Source organism: Mus caroli, unplaced genomic scaffold, assembly GCF_978045245.1.
Source record: "Mus caroli unplaced genomic scaffold, Mus_caroli_1 scaffold_11, whole genome shotgun sequence".
Classification (NCBI taxonomy): Eukaryota; Metazoa; Chordata; class Mammalia; order Rodentia; family Muridae; genus Mus; species Mus caroli.
In genome coordinates, this window is record NW_028227266.1 from 5,650,240 (window position 1) to 5,671,922 (window position 21,683).

The window sequence follows — 21,683 nt, forward strand, 5'->3', positions numbered from 1 at the left end:
CAACAATATGAACTAATCAGTACTCCCAGAGCTCTTATCTCTAGCTGCATATGTAGCAGAAGATGGCCTAGTCGGCCATCACTGGGAAGAGAGGCCCCTTGGTATTGCAAACTTTATATGCCCCAATATAGAGGAATGCCAGGGCCAAGAAATGGGAGTGGGTGGGTAGGGGAGCAGGGCGGGGAGAGGGTATAGGGAACTTTTGGGATAGCATTTGAAATGTATATAAAGAAAATATCTAATAATAAAAAAACGTTATGCCTGATTCAGGGTGACTTGTACTAAAGTCAGCCCATCCTCAGTCACAAAGTCTTTCTCTCTGATTCACTCTCAACATGTTGCAAAGCATCAGTCTTCATAAGCTTCCAGATATCAATCAACCTGTTCTCCCACCCAAGCATTACTCAGGACCAACCCTGTTTAGCTTCTGAGATCAGATGAGTATGAGTAGGTTCAAGGTGGTTTGGCTGCCAATATCCAATCTGTTCTCAAAAGCTGACTCCTTCTGAGCCTTGCCCTCATGACTTTCCTTCTGAGTATACAACCATTCACCAAAATAGGGATTCTACAAGTTGACTAGAAATACATATAATCTGCAAACACAGATCACAGGATGAAAATAATCTCTTCTCTTAATCTAGAAAAGATTTTTGTTATTTAGATCTTGAATTTTGGTTATTTAGATCTTGTAGCAGTACGTGGGTTTATTTCAAGAAACATATGAATATGCTGCAAGTGTATGAAAGATGTTGTGGGATTTACATAATGGACATGAATTATAATAGATACATAAAGAATAAAACCCAAAAGAAGACTCACAATGGTTACATAAATGTAGCCTGGACCTCCAGCTTAGGAAGGCAATCCTGTTAACACAACTCATGATGCTGGTGTCTTCCACACACTACTTTGGCATACATCTTTTTACTCAAGACTTTATAACCTCTACTTGGTCCTGATGTGACTACAGTCTACCAACCCAGGAAATACTGTTATTATTTAACCCAAATCTGATGCCTATCATTTACATTCCATTTTTCTGTCTGTCTATCTCTGTCTGTCTCTGTCTGTCTGTCTGTCTGTCTCTGTCTGTCTGTCTCTGTCTGTCTCTGTCTGTCTGTCTGTCTGCCTGTCTCTCTCTCTGTGTGTGTGTGTGTGTGTGTGTGTGTGTATGTGTATGTCTCTTTTGAGACAAGGTCTTACGTAAGCATTCAGTAAGGATGCCTGGAGCTCCCACCTCTCAAGCACTGGGATCGCAGGTCAGCATCACCATGCCTGGCTTTGTTTCATTTCCAGATTTATGATGAGTGACAGCACAGTGATTATAAAATCTTTTTAAAAAGTACCCTGCTAGGATAATTAATTCCTATGCGTTTACATGAAGTTCTTTCCTTTTTGTCTTCTCCACAGGTCGTAAGTTTAAGAAGTTTAATAAAGTCCGAGTTATGAGAACCCTTGACGGTGTTGCTCTCCCCCAGTCGGTGGGCCTTCCTAATGAGAGCCAGACCCTGGGCCAGAGAATCACCTTTTCACCAAATCAAGAAATTCAACTGGTCCCGCCACTCATCAACCTGCTCATGAGCATTGAGCCTGATGTGGTCTATGCAGGGCATGACAACACAAAGCCTGACACTTCCAGCTCTTTGCTGACCAGTCTCAACCAACTAGGCGAGAGACAACTGCTTTCAGTAGTCAAATGGACTAAATCTCTGCCAGGTAATTTGTACATGGTATCATGCATTAAAAGGTACTATGTTTGTGGCACTATCTGAATGTGAAAATAGTCTGTATGAAAAGTCAACTACCATGTAAAGAGCACCGTATGTTTTAGTAATTCAAAATGCTTGGTGAATCTCATGTGTGTACTTGGTTTAGTTGGTAGAGCCCTAGGTCAGCATGCATCAGCCCTTGGATCAATCCCCATCAACACCTGCACACAGGCAAGACTCATATAAACTATAGGAACCCAGAGAAGGAGGAAGCACATTAATGCTGGCTGATTGCTGCCTACATGAAAAAATTAACAGCTAAGTGTTAAATCACACAAATACAGTAATTTAGAAAAAAATATGTTAGCCATCTCCTGAGAGTGTCTAGTTCATTCTTAAACCTAACTGAAGCTTTGCGCCTGTTGGAGATAAAAATCAAATGTCCCTACTCATGTAACAAATCATAACAGCATTGAAAGTACCTATATAAAGTCAGTGAAGAGTACAGAAGTTCTGAGGTTAGTAAGGAGTCTGGAAAGTCAGACAGACCTCAATCCCTTGCTCTTCTCATCACACCAAGAGAAGGATATGGCCCAGCGATACTGAGAAATTGTGTATTTTTATGGAAGTGCTTCACTGACTTTACTGGCAATATGTGTCCCTCAGTGAAGCGCTTTAGCAGCCACGTGGATGATCAAATTACAAAAAATCCATTTCTCACCTGGTTGAACCTTAGATGGCAGACACAGGTGAAGGCTTGCAGTTGTTTGTGTAGGCCTTAACCTCATCATTAGAAACAGAATAATTCTTTCAAAAGTCACCTGTTTCTCATACCATTAACATTCTTGTAATGTTCATTTTTCTGACATATGGTCAAAAATTAAACACATTATGTCCTGTTTATCCTAGAAGAAATTCAATTTTTTTTTTAAAGATCCCATTTTAATTTGCCTGAGTACATTTCTCGGCTATTATTCTACCTGAAAGTTTTGAAATATAATAGATGAATTGCTATTGAACATCCAAGGTTATATGAAACAGAAGAGATTCTTGTTTGTTTGACCTTCAAATGGATCTGACAGATGAGTCAGACTACCCAGCTTTTCATTCGCTTTACTGTAGCTGACAGGCCTTGGACAGGTAATGTTTTCCTTCAGAAAAAAGTTTTGAATATTTAAAACTTACTGTGAAGTGGCTATCAAATTTCATACATCTTTATTAAGTAAATGTCATAATAGCATTGATAAAATAACTCTGTTTTTAAAATTGGCGTTTAGCGGTGCGTTTGCTTTTCTGTTTCCATTATCTGGAAATGGTGATTTCCTTGACACCATTGCTATGGGTCGTTATTTCTCTCGCTTGTATTTTTGGAAGCTCTTTATTATCTTAAAAGAAGATTTTATAGTTAGCTAGTAAATTTAAAAAAGAAAGCAATTAAAAAGAGCATTTATTCATTTAAGATAAAAGCTGTTTTTACGTTTAAATGTTTATAAATCAAGATATTTTGACCTCCACACACTGTTGAAGAAATAATGAGAAGAAATATATGTATTGAATTTGGTAGCAACTTTTTTTATGGTAGCAACTTTTTAAGTGCTGCAGAACATAATTTATGTGTGGCAAATGAAAACAATGGTCATGCCTTTATGATTCCCTCAGTTTCTATTAATAATGCTCAAGGGCAACATTGAGATGATCAAAATTTTGTGTGGACCCTGCTCTCTTTAAGCCATATTTGCAAACAGTGAATTCAAAAGGAACACTGTGAAATGGATGCGGAGATGCTCAGTGAAATATGATTACTTTTCCTCTGAGAAGAGCTGAAGGGGACATAAATTTAATATTGCTCTCATTGCCTTTCTCACCACTGTGACATGCTAGCAGAAGTAACCTAAGGAAGCAGAGGGTTATTTTGGCTTATAAGATGATACAGCCCATCTCAGAGGGGAAGGCATTGCGGTAGGAGTGCAGGACAACTGGTCACATTGTGCCCAGTCAAGAGGGAGGAAGAGATCAATGCTGGTGTGCAGTGAACTTTCCCCTTTGTGTCCAGTTGGACATTCCAGGCATGAATGGTGACGCTGGTGTTGAGTAGATCTTCTCTCTCCAATTAACACTATGGAAATGTCCTCAAAGACAGGCCCAGGGTTTTGGTCCCTAGCTGGTTTGGAATCCAGGCAAGTTATTTAAGACTAAACATGGCACTGATCCAGTGTTATTAGATACTCTGAACTAATGTCATCTGCCTTCACATAAGGTTATGATTCTTATTTAGTGACTAATTGAATGCCTACCACATGCCTGCTGAGTGCAGATCTTAGCAATTAAATCGTGCTGCTAGGACAAAAAGCCAGAAATCGGGCTTACAGTGTGAATGCATTAGATGCTGCACACCTTTGCATCTGGGCACCGGTTTTGCACAGAAGAGAAATGTTTTTGATTCAGTTACTCATTTTCAACAATATTATTAATTATGTGGAAGGTGGACTTTTGTTAAAAGAGCCTTAACAATAAGCCAGATTGTGAAAATATAGAATTTATCCATTGTATGCATATGCTGTTGGAAATCCTGTTGACAGACCAGATCATTCTTTTGAGACAGTAAGGTGTACATCAATGTCTGATGAAAAGAACAAGGTCAAAGGCAAATCAGCCAGGGAAGACCCTGGACATGATGCTGCAGGGGCCATGAGGTTCTTTACTTCCCAGTCAGGGAAGCCTCTTTTCCTCTGTGTCTTCATTCTCATTGTCATTGACCTGTTACCATAATTACAACTAATTTTACTTCTCTCCAATAATATTTCAGAGATTCTTTTTAATTTAATGGGAACACGTAAGATGCCATAGACTCGAGGTGTTATATTTATAGACCACCTCGTAGATAATCTCCATTTGATGTTTAGCATCTGCATATGAATGACTTTGTGTAGTATTTTTGTTGTTGTCTTGAGTGAGCACCGTAGTCCTGGTTAAGACATGAAGCAGGGCATTACCTATGAAATTTTAAAACTTAACAGTACACGTTTCCTGTATTAAAGAACTTTCAACCCAGAGAGAGATCTGAGACACCTGACAATTGCATCAGACACAGAACTTATGAAAACGGACAGATGTATAACTTTAGCATTGGGTTCTAAGGAATGAACAAGGAGACTCATTAACTGTGTAAAGAGAAAGCACATTCATTAGAACAGGTGTACCTGAGGTATAGGAAATGAAAACTGTGAGTGAAATTTGGTTAGTGATAAATGGAAATACATAGAAGACAGTCGGTTGCTCTGCACCTTTTAAATGTGGGGATTCTTAAATAACATCAGAAATTTAAGTATTCAGTTACCAAAAAACTGCAATGAAAGGTTTTAGTAGCTAGTGAGAAAATGCATCTGCATAGATGAGCACTTGTATACTCTTTCCTTTGTAAGTGTTGGCCTTCTTAGGATTTCACTAATTTACTCTGAAACAAATGGCAATAGATGTACTTGGGGATTAGTAGTGGAAAGTAATGGCACAGATGAAAGTCATAAGCTTGTCAAATAGGGTCTTGAAAGTCGTAGTAAGACAAAAGTTAATAAGTACTAATTCAAAAAGCAAGGTCACCTTCTCTACCAGTGAGTTGTACAAGAATTAAAGCAATAGAGAAGTGTAGAGCAAACATTTTCTTGTGATGAATTTGTCTTGCTGTTTCCCTTTACTTGGTGAAATATTCATCCCAGGCCATGCTGTGACATTCCAACTATTGCCCATTGGAGTGCATTCCTTCTTGCTTTAAACTACCCAGACTGCACGCCATGATGAGGAGCTGAAGATAGGGACAAACTTTCCTTCATTTTCTAGCTCTGCAGCGTGAGTCGGTGACAGTGTGAAAAGGGACTTTTTTCTTTCTTCCCAAATGCAATGAAAAAGGCAAATTATCACCTTCAAAGCATGAGGAGAGAGTGGATGTGGCCTCCATCTTAGACCTGACCAGAGCTTCTATAACAACAGTCAAAATCCCCTACCTGTCTTCCACCGAAACTACCATCACCAATGTTAATGTCTTCAAATTGTCAAGTTGCATGTCTGTTCTCTTTCATGCAACTCCACTGCCTGAGGGGGAACTGGTAGAGTAACCACTTCCTAGTGAAACTCATCCTCTGGTGTCCATCCACTCCTTCCAGGGACATGGTTTCTCCCACAAAGTTTTAGTCACTATACATTTGTGCTTCTTCCTACACTATACGTTTTACTGTCCTGAGTTCTGTTCTCTCTTCCACTGGCTTCTCATGTTGCATATTTGGGATGAACAGATGTATATCTTTGATGTTCTTACTCCACTCCAATGACATTTAAGTAATGGCGTCAGTCCAGCTCCTTCAGTCATGTATTCCAAATGCTCTCAACACAGCTCCACCCAGATCACCTCTCAAGTCATCATGACCTTACTGCTCATATGCCAAAACCATTTTTCTGTATCCTGAAATAAGTCGTCAGTCAGCCCCTTCAGAACCATCTTTAGCTTTCTCCTCCTTTGTTTCCTGCCTGGGTGGTTGTCAGTTCTTTCAGCACCTCTTATTCAATACAAGGCTGGCTTACTACAATGCTACTTCCATGGACCTTTCTTTGTTTACGTAGGTTTCAGCTCTCAAACAGTTTAACCCAAGATTCTAACCCAAGAATCATTTTTCTAAAAATAATTGTAACCAACTATGTTTTTCTTCTTTCATTTCTGAATAAACTCTAAACTTTGTGGCCTTACAATTCAAGGCAGTTCTGTCATCCAGTTCTGAAATTAACAGCACTCCTCTTTCCCTCCCTTCAATTCATGGAATTTAAGCAGCACTTGCTGAAAGGCTCTTGGCTCTATTTCCCATCTTTTTCTTCTCATTTTGGTGTTGTTTTCTGTATGTAGAGGATCTTCACACACATATTCTCCTGTGTGACTTTCTAACAACTCTCCAGCATTCATACTAATCTAATCTGCCCTGCATCTTCCCAGACTGAATCCCAATACTTGGGAAGAGATAAAGGCAAGGAAGAGTCTTAGGTTCAAGACCAGCTTCTGACAGAAGTAAGACCCTATCCCAGGAAAGACAAATAAAATGGTGTAGAAATCTCAAGTGTGGAATGTATAACAAAGAGTTGTGTTACCTTAGATGAACTCTGTCATTCTTGATCAGACTAAGCCACTGAAGGTATTGGTGGTATATTGCCTATGTCTCCCTTCGATCTGGAAATATACACACATATTGACATTGATGTCTTGTAATACAAGGTCCTGAGATATGTAATTCTCCATCTAGGTTGACGCTCATCATTTCAACTGTATGACACTTTGACACTTTTTTCAAAAACAGAGATAGAACGTGTGCATTTTTATCAGAACCTTGGAAGCGCAGCAAGTCTCATGAATCATCTTTTGTCCTCTCCTTTGTCCTTTTTTTTTTTTTAAGGATTGAGAATTGGAAAATCCACAGCAATATTTTTCAAGGATTATTAAGCAAAGACACTTACAGAAAAGTACATTTTTTACACTACTTGTTAAGCACAATTAGCGGTCGTCCATCACTTCCTGTGGGTTGTTCAGTTTGCTTATCATCTCAAGTGCATGAAATCTCTCAAATCATTATCATCACAGGAATCTGATCTCTATTTTCCTAGCTTTGTTTCAGTATAAAATAATGGAATGGTGTCACAGTCAATGGGGAGAAACTTTACTTGTGAGCTAGCCTTGTACAAGTTATTTAACATTGGACTTTTTCCACAGCTACACCTCCAAAAGGTGAAGTAAGGAGGTTATTTTCTGAGTTCTATTCTGTTAGATGGAAATATATGTTCTGCTATGAATGTTAGTAACTGAGTAAATTTTGAAATATTTCAATAAAAGTTACCTTTTATACTACAAAAAAGTGTTCCTTTATTTCAAGACACTGATAAGCCTAGAATCCAGAAGTGCAAGAGAACGAGATAAAAATAAGGATAAAGTGAATATATACACAGAGTCTGATTTTCAGAAAACAGAATCATGTATGTATATATAGCTTTATAAGAAAATTTAAAACTAGTCATAGATTAATATAAAACAATGACTTAAAATGAAAAAATTAGCATAGTTATGTCAATTATTTAGATGTTTTAAAAATATATTAGAAAGGTTAGAAGTTAGAACCAATTTACAGAATAATGAGTGAATTACTAAAGATCATACTGAACATTCTGTTAATACTTTATTATGTCTAATTAATTGAACCTCACTTTCTACCAACCTGACACTTTATATATGATAAAGTTCATATATGGATATGATACAAGCTAATAAATAATATATATGAAATTAATGTTCTGAAAATATACTAAATATATGTTTCATTACTGTTTATTTGTACAGATATGTGTAATTGGTATGAATCTACTCATATATTTATGTCCATGTGCACATAAAAGTGTATGTGTGCATGTGTGGAGGTCAGAGGTTACCACTGAGTGTTCCCAGCTGTTCTCTTCCTTACTTTTAAGGGCAGGGTTTCTCACTGAGCCTGGGGCTCACGGATTTGTCTAGACTGGCTGGCAGTGAGCTCTGAGGAGTCACTTGTCCAGGCTTGTCCTTAGCTCTAGGATTATGCAACAGAACACTTTTTAGTGAGTGCTGGAAGGAAAAGCTTGCTCCCTTTGTTTCTTTGAGAAGCACTTTGCTGGCTGAGCTGTTTTCTCAGGTTAGTGGTGCCTAATTTGTCTTCTGAATTTATTGTCATTTGCAGCATTTATACTTTAATTATATGTATGTTTTCCATAACATAAAGGATAATGTTTTCTAGCTTATAATTTTGATCTCATTTTGTTTGGGAGCATATATTTCCTTCTTATTTATTTATATATATTTTTATATTGTTATTTTGACACAGCTATGGTTAGCCTAGAACTTACTCTGAAGTCAAGGATAAACTTGAACTCTTGATCTTCCTGCCACCAGCTCCTCAGTGCTGAAATGATTAGATGATACTACTACAGTGTGTTTCATTTGTTCTAAATTGGAGATTTCTCTCAATTTGATTAGTGGTTTTCCTATAGCCATTAATCTAATTAGTGGTTGGAATAAAAATATTTGCATATTCCTCAACAAAAATTCAGTTATCCTGAATCTTTAATTCAGTTATATTTAGTTACGTTTATCCTCACGGCCTAATTTGTTCAAGGTATCATTCAGTTACTAGAGTCAGGAGTGGAACTGAGGCCTCTCTGATCAACCCTTGAGGTCACACTAACACACAGTGAGTGCTTCATGTGCTTTCATTGGGTAATCGTCATGTTTTACAAAGAATTTGTTCATCAATTGATTCTGATTTTAATCAAAGAATTATCCATTTGTTCAATAGTCAATGACAAGCAGTACTTATGCTCTAGGTGAATTGTGTTAAGATTCACACTTTTTCTAAAATGACATACCATATAGATATGCACTTTAAGGAGTAAAGTCATATGAAAATATGAAACTTAAAAAAACACAAAACATTTTTTTCTTGGCAAGTTGGAGTCTTTCTGCCACAAAGTAAATTGGATTTGTGGGTGATAACAGTATCAAAACAAAGGAAAATAACTATTCTAATCATAAAAAAGAAAACCCTGGGCTCTCAAAACAGAAATGAAAGAAAACAACCTCTGGAGGGCACCAGGAATTCACTCATCTGGAGTGAAGGACAGGTTTGGATTCCGCACAAACTGAGAGATGTGATGGGAGGAAAAATGAATAAGTGTCATACATACATCCCTTGGATGCCTTGGTACCCTCTAGGCCTCTCACAGTACATCCCCACACCTTGCCTTTGCTTACTCACAGTCAGAGTCTTGGTGGTGACTGCTTCACAGCCTTTCTCCAGGCACCACACAGAGGGCAGCAAGGGTTGTGTGCATTTTCCCTGATAGCAGCATCTGCTGTTCTACCAAACTCCAAATGGAGGGACTCATTAGTCAAGCAGAAACAAGAAGGAATAATGAGAAACAGTGGTCAGACATTGAAGAGTGTGCCTCAAAAATCGGGAGATTGCTGCTTTACCATTAACTAAGGAGGCACACTTGATTTTTCATTTCAAGGAGGCTAAAAAACAGACAAATGCCATTTCCCAGCTGCTGGTGGGGCTGTTAGGAGCATGTGCAGAGAATTTCAGTGTCTAACAGAAGGAAATGCCCTCTCTCTCAGTAGCTAACAGATTAAGTATTACTCTGGCTTGATTTCTGAATTAGTCATTTATAAATGGGTAGCAGTGGACTTTTAAGGAAAATAAGTATTTTCGAAAGAGCTTCATGGAAAGGGTTTGATGCTCCCATGAAAACATTTATTTTTACTTAATCTTAAACAAAACATTAAATCCAGTTTTGTTATTCAACTGTTGTAAGTTACAATAACATCCACATTCATAGTCTCTCCTTGACCTATCCCCAGGCTCAAGTCCATGTACCCAACTGCAATCAATACTCTGAAGGTCTCGCAAATATGTCCAAAATGTGCTGCTTTTATCCCACTTGTTTCTTTGTCCTTATTTCAGATTTGGGGAGAGCTACTGAATCTCTTAAATCCTTCTTGCCTCCATAGGAAAACAAGTGTCTTATATTTTCTTCTTTAAGTGTTTGGACGATGAAACTCAACCTCACTTCTCTGCCTAACTCCTCCTACATCAACATGGTTCACATGATTTCTATGATTGTTTTCTTCCAAAACATTTGTAGGTCTCCTTCCATGCCCTTTCCAGCACTGTGTCCTCTTTTTCTTCTTTTGCTTTCTCAACAATAACCCACGTGCTCAAATTTGTGCTGCTCATATACTCAGTTATGGGAGCAACCATTGGCGTAAGGTTGACCTTTCAAGTACCATATCCTTAATGAAATTGACCCTCCCTTTCCCAGAAACAATCAATTGTCTACAGGTCTTCAGCTAGGGGTAGGGCTTCTGAGTCCCTCCCTCTCCATGCTGGAATGCCTACAGCATACTTGCTCTTGTACAGGTGTTGCATATGCACCACAGAAGCTATGGCTCATGATGAGAGAATATCATGTCAAGAAGACACCAAAAGAGTAAATTCTAGCATTTATTTCTATCATGTTAACATAGTGCCTACCATGGAAATGGGTGTTCATGAATCCAGAATGGATAGTTAATTCAATTAATGATTCTCACCAGCACTAAACCGTAGTGACAATGTTAATGACTTATAAAATAGCTATCCATTTGTCTCCTTATAGGCTGTTGTTCTGAGCATTTTCTGAATTTTAGGGAAACATTAATATCTAGTTTTGACTTCTTACAAAATTTTAACATGGTTCACATGATTTCTATGATTGTTTTCTTCCAAAACATTTGTAGGTTTCCGGAACTTACACATAGATGACCAGATAACCCTGATTCAGTACTCTTGGATGAGCCTGATGGTGTTTGGCCTGGGGTGGAGGTCGTACAAGCATGTCAGTGGACAGATGCTATATTTTGCACCCGATCTAATCCTAAATGAGTAAGTTGTTACTTTTGGTGCTGTCATTGTTATCACAGGTACATCATATAATTTGGAAAACTGCATTTCAATTGTTAATCATGTGGCAATATCCATTGATGTAAGGTCTCTATAATATGTTGACTAAGAGACCTTTGGGTGACTACTCAGGAATGTGTTAGGTGGGTAGTAGGTAGGTCTATTTTTTTGTGTTTTGGAAAGCCTCTAGACTGATTTCCATGGTGACCAGACTGGATTATATGCCCATCAGCATGATGTTTTCTAACTGCCATCCTGACTGTGGTAAGATAGACTCTCACTGTAGCTGTAATTAACTTTTCCTGGGTGACACATCAGGGTGAACAGTTTTATGTATTTATTGGCCATTTTACTCCATCATTAGGAAACTGTCTGTTCATTTCACAATAAGTTCATTAACTGATTTATTGATTAAGTGCTTTCATTTCTTGATTTTTTTAGTTTATGATCCTTGCATATTCTAGATATTAAATGCAGTATTAGTGTAGTAAATAATGTAATATTAATTAGATTCTCCTGTTAAATGTTTAGTTAAAAAATATTTTTACCTATCTTTTTAGGCTTTCTCTTCACTCAATTAAGTTTTTCTCTTGCTATACAGAAGCAACTTAATTTCATTTAATCCCACTTGCCAACTCTCTTTATTACTTCTTGAGAATTTGGAGACTTTTTCAGAAAGATTTTTGTCTATGTTTATTTGCTAAAAATTTTTGTTAAATCTTTTGATGCTTATTTGGTATTTGGATTCCATTCCTCTTGTCTTGAAAAAAATGTTTTTATCCAAACTAATATTTTTATTTATTTTTCAAAATCTGATATGTGCAATTCAATATATCATGTTATCATACTAAATGCTTATCATATTAATTTAAGTTTTCAGACTTGTACTTGTGATAATGTACTTGAGATAATGAAATCAAATATTTTTGCTTGAGAGTAGACTTACTTTTAAAAATTAAACAAAAAATGTTCTATGACTAATCCAATTTGATTTATCATATTTAAATAAATAGTTTTCAGCATGTAGTCTTTAGATGATAAGAATTTATCCAATATAATGTCTACACGGTTCTAATGGTGAATGTCAAGTTGTGAACATCTAAGTTAATAACTGACCCTATCTAATGTTTTCACAGTTGACAATCTTCATGCTTCACTCATACCTTTTTAACTGATAGTCCCTTGAAATAGGCAAGGACTCAGCATTATCCACCTTAGCAGTTCAAGAAACTGGGGCTCAGGAAAAATGGATAACCTGGCACAGACCTGAGGGTCTTAATCCTTCAGTGTGGGTGTCTTGTCTTCCTCCCACTATTAATACTAGACACAGTGACTAATTCTGGCCTTACAAAATGGCACATGCTGAGAGAATCCCTCAAATCAGGGAACCATCTACAGAGCCTGTACTAACTTTTTCAATTACATTCACTACCATTCTTTAATTTGTTTTTCTGTGTCACCACACATATCATCTAGAAAAAGTCACAGTGTTGTAAATTTTTATGAACTGAAGCAATCCATTAACTTGTGCACAAAATTATATCTACACATACAAATACATATACTAGTCTGTCAATAAAGCTGTTCCTGGCTCTAAATGCTCCAGTTCCTTCAAGATTGCTCTCAGTAGATTTAGGTATTTAAAGTGTTATAATAAAAGCAAGAAACAATATGAACTTTAATCAATGTGTATGTAATATTATTTTATAAGTCTAAATTTTCTTTGCCTTAAAAATGTAGTGCTACCATGTAAAAAAGTTTAGAGACTTTAAAAATTCCAAATATTACTTTGTTTATTAAATATATCAGTAAACTCAACAATAGGAAAGAGAGTTCCTGAACTCCTGTTCGCTGACAAGTTGTATCACTGCCTGGCTGACTAGCAATGGGTTTCCATGCTTATGCTTGTTTTTCTTTTGTGTACTGTGTGTGGTACAAGGCAGAGGATGAAGGAGCTGTCATTCTACTCGCTGTGCCTTACCATGTGGCAAATCCCACAGGAGTTTGTCAAACTCCAGGTGACCCATGAGGAATTCCTCTGTATGAAAGTCTTACTACTTCTTAACACAAGTGAGTACCCAAGTGTAAAGACACTTGGCACCTTACTTTTTAATTTCCAAGATAAATGTCAAAATATCATCATATGGTCACATACCAGATATACAATTTAGATTGTAACTGTGAAGTTACACTGTATCATGGGGCCTGCAGTCTTTATTTCCTCTGACTAGAAACAATCAGATAAGGAGTGGGTGGAAGTTTGGAGGTAAGACCTGAGAGGCACAGGATAGCCATGGGAGAAGGCAGCAAAAGAGAGTATGCGTGCACTGAGCCTTCCTGTGCCCTCCCCACACACATGACACATGCATGCACTGAGTCTTTCTGTGGCCTTACCATACAGGGCAGGTTCAGCCTGGCACTGTATGATTGATTCTTTGATTTGCAAGTAAGTCACTGGGAGCTAAGACTTTATGATTAGTGTTTTTCTCAGCAGTGTCTTTTCAGGGACTTCTGCTAGTTGCACAAATTTCAGATGTCTGAGTAAAGGAGCTTGGGATGGGAAGGAAGATACAGCTCCTTAGAATGCAAGGTACTTTTGTGGAATCCTCATGAATGTACCTATATAGCCTATGCATCCTAGTGAAAATGTGCATAACATTTTTGCCAGTAGGGAGAACTATGCAACATCCCTGGAAAGGCATCTTTAAATCTAAGAGGACAATTAAGCATTACAAAATATCAAGAGAATTGGAATGCCACGTACTTCTTACCATCTAGGAGATGGGGGGTTACATTCAGTTGTCAAGCAGAAATTTAAATACTATAGTGAGTATATCAAAATTAATGGTGTTAAGAGGAATAACTTCATGTTTCAAAAAATAGTTTATTTAGCTTAGATGATATCTTTCTATATCAAGATAATTAAGTTAAATAAAAAATTGAAATTAATTAAAAGCTATTGAAGAAATATAAACTTTTCAAACCTCAAATAGGAACTACCTTTGCAAAGACAAACAAAAAATATGGGTCTCGAGATGTGTCTTGGAAGAGCTACGAGTGCTTGTACCTGCCGGGCAGTGGTGACACACGCCTTTAATCCCAGCACTTGGGAGGCAGAGGCAAGCAGATCTCTGAGTTCGAGACCAGCCTGGTCTACAAAGTGAGTTCCAGGACAGCCAGGGCTACACAGAGAAACCCTGTCTCAGAAAAAAAAAAAAAAAAAAAAAAAAAGAGTGCTTGTGCCCTTGCAGAAAAAGGACCACAACTTGATTCCCAGCATTTTGGCAGGGTAGCTGACAGCCACTGTAACTCTAGATACAGAGGAATTCTACATCCTCACACATAGGTGTGAATACACACACACACACACACATTAAAAATAAAATGAAATGGAAAAGTTGTAAAGGGGAGGGGGCATTTGATAATTTCTTACAAACTTAAAGCTCCTGTGTACCATGAAAAAACAAAGGAAACCTTTCTAGGAATAGGTATCAGAGTCACACAGACTTTCATGAGTTTCCTAATGAAGGGATTACAAACAAAAAGTAATTTCATGTTCTCCTGTCAGGGTGAGTTAGCTGTGGGGATTAGTTTGGAAGTTCTAGAAGTACATGGATTTGAAATAACTAGAAATTGAAGTAACTGGAGAGAAAAGACTAAGTATTTAACACATGCATACAGTACATCCATAGTGATGTGTAAAAATCTTCAGTGAATTTTGCAAGAATTACTCCTGAGAAACCCCTGTATATTTAGGATCTGAGCAGCTACAAACTGAAAACCAAAGCATTATTTCTTTGATTTCTCTTTGGTTTGCATTCTTATCCCAGAGATGTAGAAAGCAGCATCTCAGTAGATGCAGGGGAAGTTGTGGGTTTTAAAGTTAGGTATGTACAGTATCTTTAACCTGAGTGCATGTCTTTACAGAAATAGTGCTGAGTAAACATCACTAAAGTAGAGTGCCGTCAATTGAGGAGGTTTTCTATTTTTCACTTGGATCTATCCATGGCTTCAGGAAAATTTTGCTTAAGGCTGGAGGTTTGTGTGTAGGGATGCAAAGAAGGAAGAGGTGTCATCTGTGGCCTCTGGAAGCAGGGGGTGTGGAATGGGGAGAGTGGATGATGATGTACTTGTATGTGAGATCCATGGAGAATTTGGACGGAAAGGAGCTAAAACTTTGTGTATAGCTGAGGAGTCACAGGAATGCTCATCTTAGTTCCAGCACACAAATACACATGAAGGCAGGCCAAAGATTAATATCCAAATTGTTTGCTAATGTACATGACAAAGTACATTAAAATAAATAATCAAATGTACATATCTTCCATCCCTATTGTTAGTAATAATGCTATGTGAGTATTGAACAGTACAATGAATTGATTGGCAAGTGAAATCTAGAAGAGCTGAGCATATTGTCTCATGTTTATAATCCAAAATTTGAAAAGTAAAGGCAGGAAGATCAAAAACTCAAGGTCATTTGTAGTTGCATAATGAGTTTTGAGTGCAGCCTGGGCTAAATAAGACCCTCCCTGTCAGGAAGGGAGGAAGAGAGGGAGGGAAGAAATGAGCGGGAAAGGAAGGGAAGGAAGGAGGGAGAGGAGAGGAGAGGAGAGGAGAGGAGAGGAGAGGAGAGGAGAGGAGAGGAGAGGAGAGGAGAGGAGAGGAGAGGAGAGGAGAGGAGAGGAGAGGAGAGGAACTACAGCTGACAGCTACAATTACAGGAAAGAGGACAATAGAAACACTATTAGAAATATAAACAAGAAAACCAAGTGGCCTGGTATAAGAGTTAAGTCAATGAATATAAAATAAATACTCAAATATGATCACCATTTCCCACAGCAGCAGGAAAGCAGTAGTAAATATAACAAAGTGATGTTAAAATTACAAGAAAAAGATCAAGTTTCCAAGACCAATCTTCATAAGAAATATTTGCGATTTACATGAAAACAAAGCTATATAAAGAAACACAAATAGTTGCTTAAAAGAGAAAAAATAAAATAAGAAGGTACAAAATAAAGTCATAAGTGAAATAAAACTAGATATTTAAAGAAAGACTATGTAGTAATGCCAAGACCTCTTTGGAGCAAATGCTACATTAAATGCACAGTTCATATAAAAGTCTGAAATGTAAGTTGTTCATATATTCTTTAACAATTACAAGATTTCTATGTCCTGATTTTGTCTTTCACTATTGTTTTCCTTTCTGAATTGTTTCTATTTAAAAATTAAATGTGTGTGTGTATGTTTGTGTAAACTCAGAAATTATGTATAAAATGTTAGTTACCTAGCTCAGGAATATATTCATTCCTAGTGTCATATTTCTTAACATAACTGCCACTTCTTGTTAATTTTATACAGTTCCTTTGGAAGGACTGAGGAGTCAAAGCCAGTTTGAAGAGATGAGATCAAGCTATATCCGAGAATTGATCAAGGCAATTGGTTTAAGACAGAAAGGGGTTGTCCCCAGCTCACAGCGTTTCTACCAACTCACAAAACTTCTTGACAGCTTACATGATGTAAATATCTTTGTTTTACAGATTATTGGTGAAAACTCTTATTAATTTCTTGTCTTAGTTGGGGTTTTATTGCTGTGAGGAGGCACCATGACCAAGGCAACTGTTATAAAGGAGAACATTTAATTGGGAATGGCTTACAGGTTCAAAGGTTCAGTCCATTATCATCATGGTGGGGAGCAAGGCAGTGTCCAGGCAGACACAGTGCTGGAGGAGGAGCTGAGAATTCTACATCTTGAAACAAAGGCAGCCAGGAGGAAGGTCTCTTCCACACTGGGCAGAGTGTGAGCTTAGAGACCTCAAAGTCCAGTCCCACCATGACACACTTCCTCCAACAAGGCCACACTTCCTCCAATAATGCCATACCTCCTAATAATGCCACTTCCCATTGGTCAAGCATTTGAAACCACCACATTTCTCTAATCTCTAGTTACACGATGAACTCTGGAGCTCTGTAAGCATTTTCCTTTTTAGATAGTCCAGGCTCCAAGCCTAGGAAATGGTGCCATTAACCCAATCTTTCACAGTGTACCTAAAAACTAATATAAAGTAGACAATCCCTCTTAGATGTGTCCAAAGGCTTATCTTCTGGGTCATTCTAGATCTTGTTAGTTGATGACTAATGTTAGTTATCACAGTGTAGTTTCCCCAAATTCTTTCTTGTAATTTGCTTTTAAAAGACAATATGATACGGTTGTATTCAATGTTGACCATATGTTGATCAATGTTGACCATATGTTGACCATACAACCATACTATATGCACACACACACACACATACATATGTGGTTTTCTGAGACATTTTTGTTACAAGCTTTTATTGCTGGCATATTAAAAAAAACACATAAAATGAGAGTCAAAGTCATTTTTAAAAAGCTACCCACTCACCAGGTCAGCTTGTGAGCATGAATTATGAAAACACTGCAAAGATGATGAGCTACTTGAATTAAACCTTTACAATGAAAGGCAAAAAAATAAAATAACCTTAAAACAATCAACTTGAAGAATAAAGCACCAGTGCTGAAGACCAAAGAAAATACACAGAACCTCAAAGAAACACAATGTTACTGTGTCAAAGAAAGAACAGAGAGCCTTCAGAAAGGTACAGTTAGCAAAACTAGCTGTCTTAGTCAGGGTTTTCTATTCCTGCACAAACATGACTAAGAAGCAAGTTGGGGAGAAAAGGGTTTATTCAGCTTACACTTCCACATTGCTGTTTATCACTAAGGAAGTCAGGACTGGAACTCAGGCAGGTCAGGAAGCAGAAGCTGATGCAGAGGCCATGGAGGGATGTTTCATACAGGCTTGGCTTCCCTGGCTTGCTTAGCTTGCTTTCTTATAGAACCCAAGACTACCAGCCCAGAGATGGTCCCACCCACAAGGAGCCTTTCCCTCCTTGATCACTAATTGAGAAAATGTCTTACAGCTGGATCTCATGGAGGCAATTCCCCAACTGAAGCTCCTTTCTCTGTGATAACTCCAACTTGTGTCAAGTTGACACAAAACTAGCCAGTACACTAATTAATAAATAAATAAATAAATAGATAAATAAACTTCAGGATTACTAAGTTCAAAATAGTAGACATCAAAATTCATATTTCATGTATTTCACAAAGGACATTCTTAGTAGAAAATCATTTAAAACTTAAGACATAAAAAATCAGACAGGAAAAGGTAGGAGTCTTAGGAGATTAGTCATGCAGATTTCATCCTCAAATTTAACTTAATAGGAATTTACAGAATAAAAACTCCATTCAGGGAAATTATTATAAAAGTTGCTGAAACTGAAGGATATGAGTTTTCTTTTCTCATTTTTTTGAGACACAGATTTTTTTGTAGCCTATACTGATCTACAGCTGGTAGCAGTCCTCCAGGCTTGCATGCCTGCTCTTTGCTAAAGATGTGAGTTTTCTAACTATAAAGGAGCAGAATATGGGCACTGAGTAATTGACTCAAGGTACACTATAAAAATTCATCATACCAAGATCGAGAAGACTATCCTAAGCATACAAATGAGAAAAGAAGCAAATCATATTAAATTACCAGCATCCTGAATGACATTGGATCTATACAATGACATATGACAATGAGCAGTGTCTTCAGAATCCCCATGAAAGCAAAACCATCAGCCAAACAATCAAACAAATGACAATGCCACCATAAGAGTCTTTTCATACACGCAAAGTCTTACAGAGTTTATCTCAAATATAACTTTTCCTAGAAACTACTTTAGGATGTGTTACAATAAAACAAGCTGAAGGCAGAGGATTCAGGCCAGAAGGTGATGTCCCTGTATAATAATGGGAAGGATCAGTCAGAAGCCTGTACTGGACCAGTAAAATATCATGAGTCTCCAGGGCACCCGCTCTGGGATGAAAATGGAGCTAAGGGATTGTTGAAATGCATAATCATATTGGGGTGATTTCTCACAGTCTTTCAGAGAACTTGATTATGGTTTTGTGACAAACGAGAAGAAAAATGAAGAAAATAAAATAAAATAAAATAAAATAAAATAAAATAAAATAAAATAAAATAAAATAAAAATGGTCAAGAAAAGAAGTGAAATGCCATGCATCAGGAAGTAATACCAACTTTACTAGTAAAAATGTAGGATACTGATTTAGTCAAAAATGGAAATACAATAGAGCAAGATGCCTATCGAGGAGCTTCTGGATTTTGCTTCCTCTGTTTCTTTTGTGATTCATCTTTAAGTAGTATGATACTTTTAAAATTGTGTACATAACATATTTCATTAAACTAGAAGTTGATCCTGTTGGTGTAGGCCTGAATTCCCCAAGAAGCTCACATGTTCACAGACTCCTCTGGGCTAGAGGGAAAGATTTCAGTGGTGTGGGACACTTAGCAAATTCCTGTCTCAAAATAAATTCAATATTAAAGAAAGACCATGTTGCTCAGCCATTCACTGCTTAGATAACATGCCTGAGGCCCTTGGCTTCATGATTTATGCTGGGTTCTTGTCATAGAAACAGTACATTTGTGAAAAATTCTCATTAGCAAGCAGGATTTATGAAATAATTGCATTTTGAAAGTGTATAACTTTAGGTATTTAATACTCGGTATATATCTGCATGCATGCATAGAAAAGAAAAAGTGTTGAAAATTAAATCACGAGAATGTAACTAATTTTATTACTTTAAAATACTGAAGATTTGGGCCTGTAGAGAAGACTCAGCAGTTCAGAGCCATTGCCGCTCTTACAGAAGAACTGGGTTCAGGTCTCAGGACATACATGGTGGCTCACAAGCATCTGTAATTCCAATTCGAGTGACTCTGATGCCATCTGCTGGCTACTATGGGCAGTTCATTCAAGGGATGCATGTCTACACACAAGACAAAAATAAGTAAATACCATACTATCATCATGTTCCCTTATGTATCTAAAGCATTTCCACATTACCCTGGAGCATGGAGAGAGTTATTTGCATTCTGGTAAGAAGAAGCATCTAGATAGGTGCTTAACAGCATTAGAAAAATGTTATCATATTTGCACAGTGTGTGATTGTATTGTTTGTCTCTCATTTTCTACCCACGGGTTGAACTAACAGCTTGTGAAACAGCTCCACCTGTACTGCTTGAATACATTCATCCAATCCCGGACACTGGCTGTGGAATTTCCAGAAATGATGTCTGAAGTTATTGCTGCCCAGTTGCCCAAGATCCTGGCGGGCATGGTGAAGCCGCTCCTCTTTCACAAAAAGTGATGACTTTTCTTTGTTTTCTTTGTGAAAATTGAATTTTGTGGTGTGCCATCTTTTTCTCAATCAGGATGGTCAGGTCTTGTGTCTTTATAATGCCTTTCTGATAGCCTTATATGTATGCACTATCACACTGTAAAGTTAGGAGAAAAACAATGACATTCTGACTTTCCTTTGTAATGTCTAAGCAGAGGTTTTTTTTTAAGTGTTGTGTGCACCCATATTTTAAGAGTTTACATGGTTTTTTAAAAAAAGGACTAAAATTGATTGTACAAGTAAACTATATTTCACCCATTATTTCAAACTTTTCAGATGAGTGTAATCAACTTTTTCATCTGACAGATCTCCATGAGAAGGGAAGAAACACCCCTACCTTTAATTACAACAGGCTACTACACAGGCTACGGCTATGTAGCTCCTTTGGTCTCCGTGCTTATATTTCCAAAAATGACTCTTAAAATGGCAGTCAAAATGTGATGTGAAACAGATTTTCAGAGGGCTTTTAGTGAAAAACAAAACAACAACAAAAAAAAAAAAAACAGAGATGAAATGGGTTGATGTTTTTAACTCTAGGCAAACTGTGTTCAGGGTGCCTGCCTGAAAACAGATTGATGACAGAGTTAATGGCAGCTATTCAGTTGCTGTGACATTTTTGAGGGCAGGTTCAGGGGGAGGGTGTCTTTAAATAAGACCTGTGAATAGACAGAAATTGTGAGATCTGTTTTCTCATTGGAATCCCTGCGGTTGGCTGACCTTACAAAGTCGGTCTCCATTGGTAGTTCCGTGTCCTTGCTTTTAAAAATGATATGGCAGCATTTCTCTTGACAAATGTTTCCTTTGGCCATTTAGTCTTATTGACATTTACCAAAGAAGCCGGGGGTTGGGGGGGGGGGGGAGGAAGGAGGAGGGAGAAAGGCAAGGGTGGGAGATAAAGGCCATTTCTTTCTTGGGGATAGTGTTTTTCTCTAGGAAATGTATAGAGCGAATCAGTGAATCTCAGGTGGGAATGATTTTTAGTGCCTCTAGATCTGAAAGAGATGCTTTAGAAATAGACAAGTCTCAGTGGAAAGTTCTGAGTGCCTATGACCCAATTCTAAGTGAGATACTTCAAGAAATCCTAGATATTGCTTAAAATCACACAACCAGGTACAACACAACAGATAAAACACAGTTCCATTTGTCATTTCTACTTAAAATATTCCTTTGAAAGACAAATAATAGTTCTTTTCTAAGATGAGTCACTGGAGATAT

At 37.5% G+C, this 21,683-nt stretch overlaps 1 protein-coding gene across 1 annotated transcript in view; it reads left to right on the top strand.

Moving 5' to 3' along the window:
* Pgr (progesterone receptor) overlaps window positions 1-21,303 on the top strand; it is a 64,066-nt gene extending 42,763 nt beyond the window's left edge. Inside the window, exons 4-8 of the mRNA XM_021172709.2 lie at window positions 1,411-1,716; window positions 11,041-11,185; window positions 13,143-13,273; window positions 16,562-16,719; window positions 20,283-21,303. Of these exons, the coding sequence (XP_021028368.1) occupies window positions 1,411-1,716; window positions 11,041-11,185; window positions 13,143-13,273; window positions 16,562-16,719; window positions 20,283-20,438 (896 nt within the window). The 3' untranslated portion in view covers window positions 20,439-21,303. The remainder of the gene's footprint in view (window positions 1-1,410; window positions 1,717-11,040; window positions 11,186-13,142; window positions 13,274-16,561; window positions 16,720-20,282) is intronic.
* Window positions 21,304-21,683: the final 380 nt, after the last annotated feature.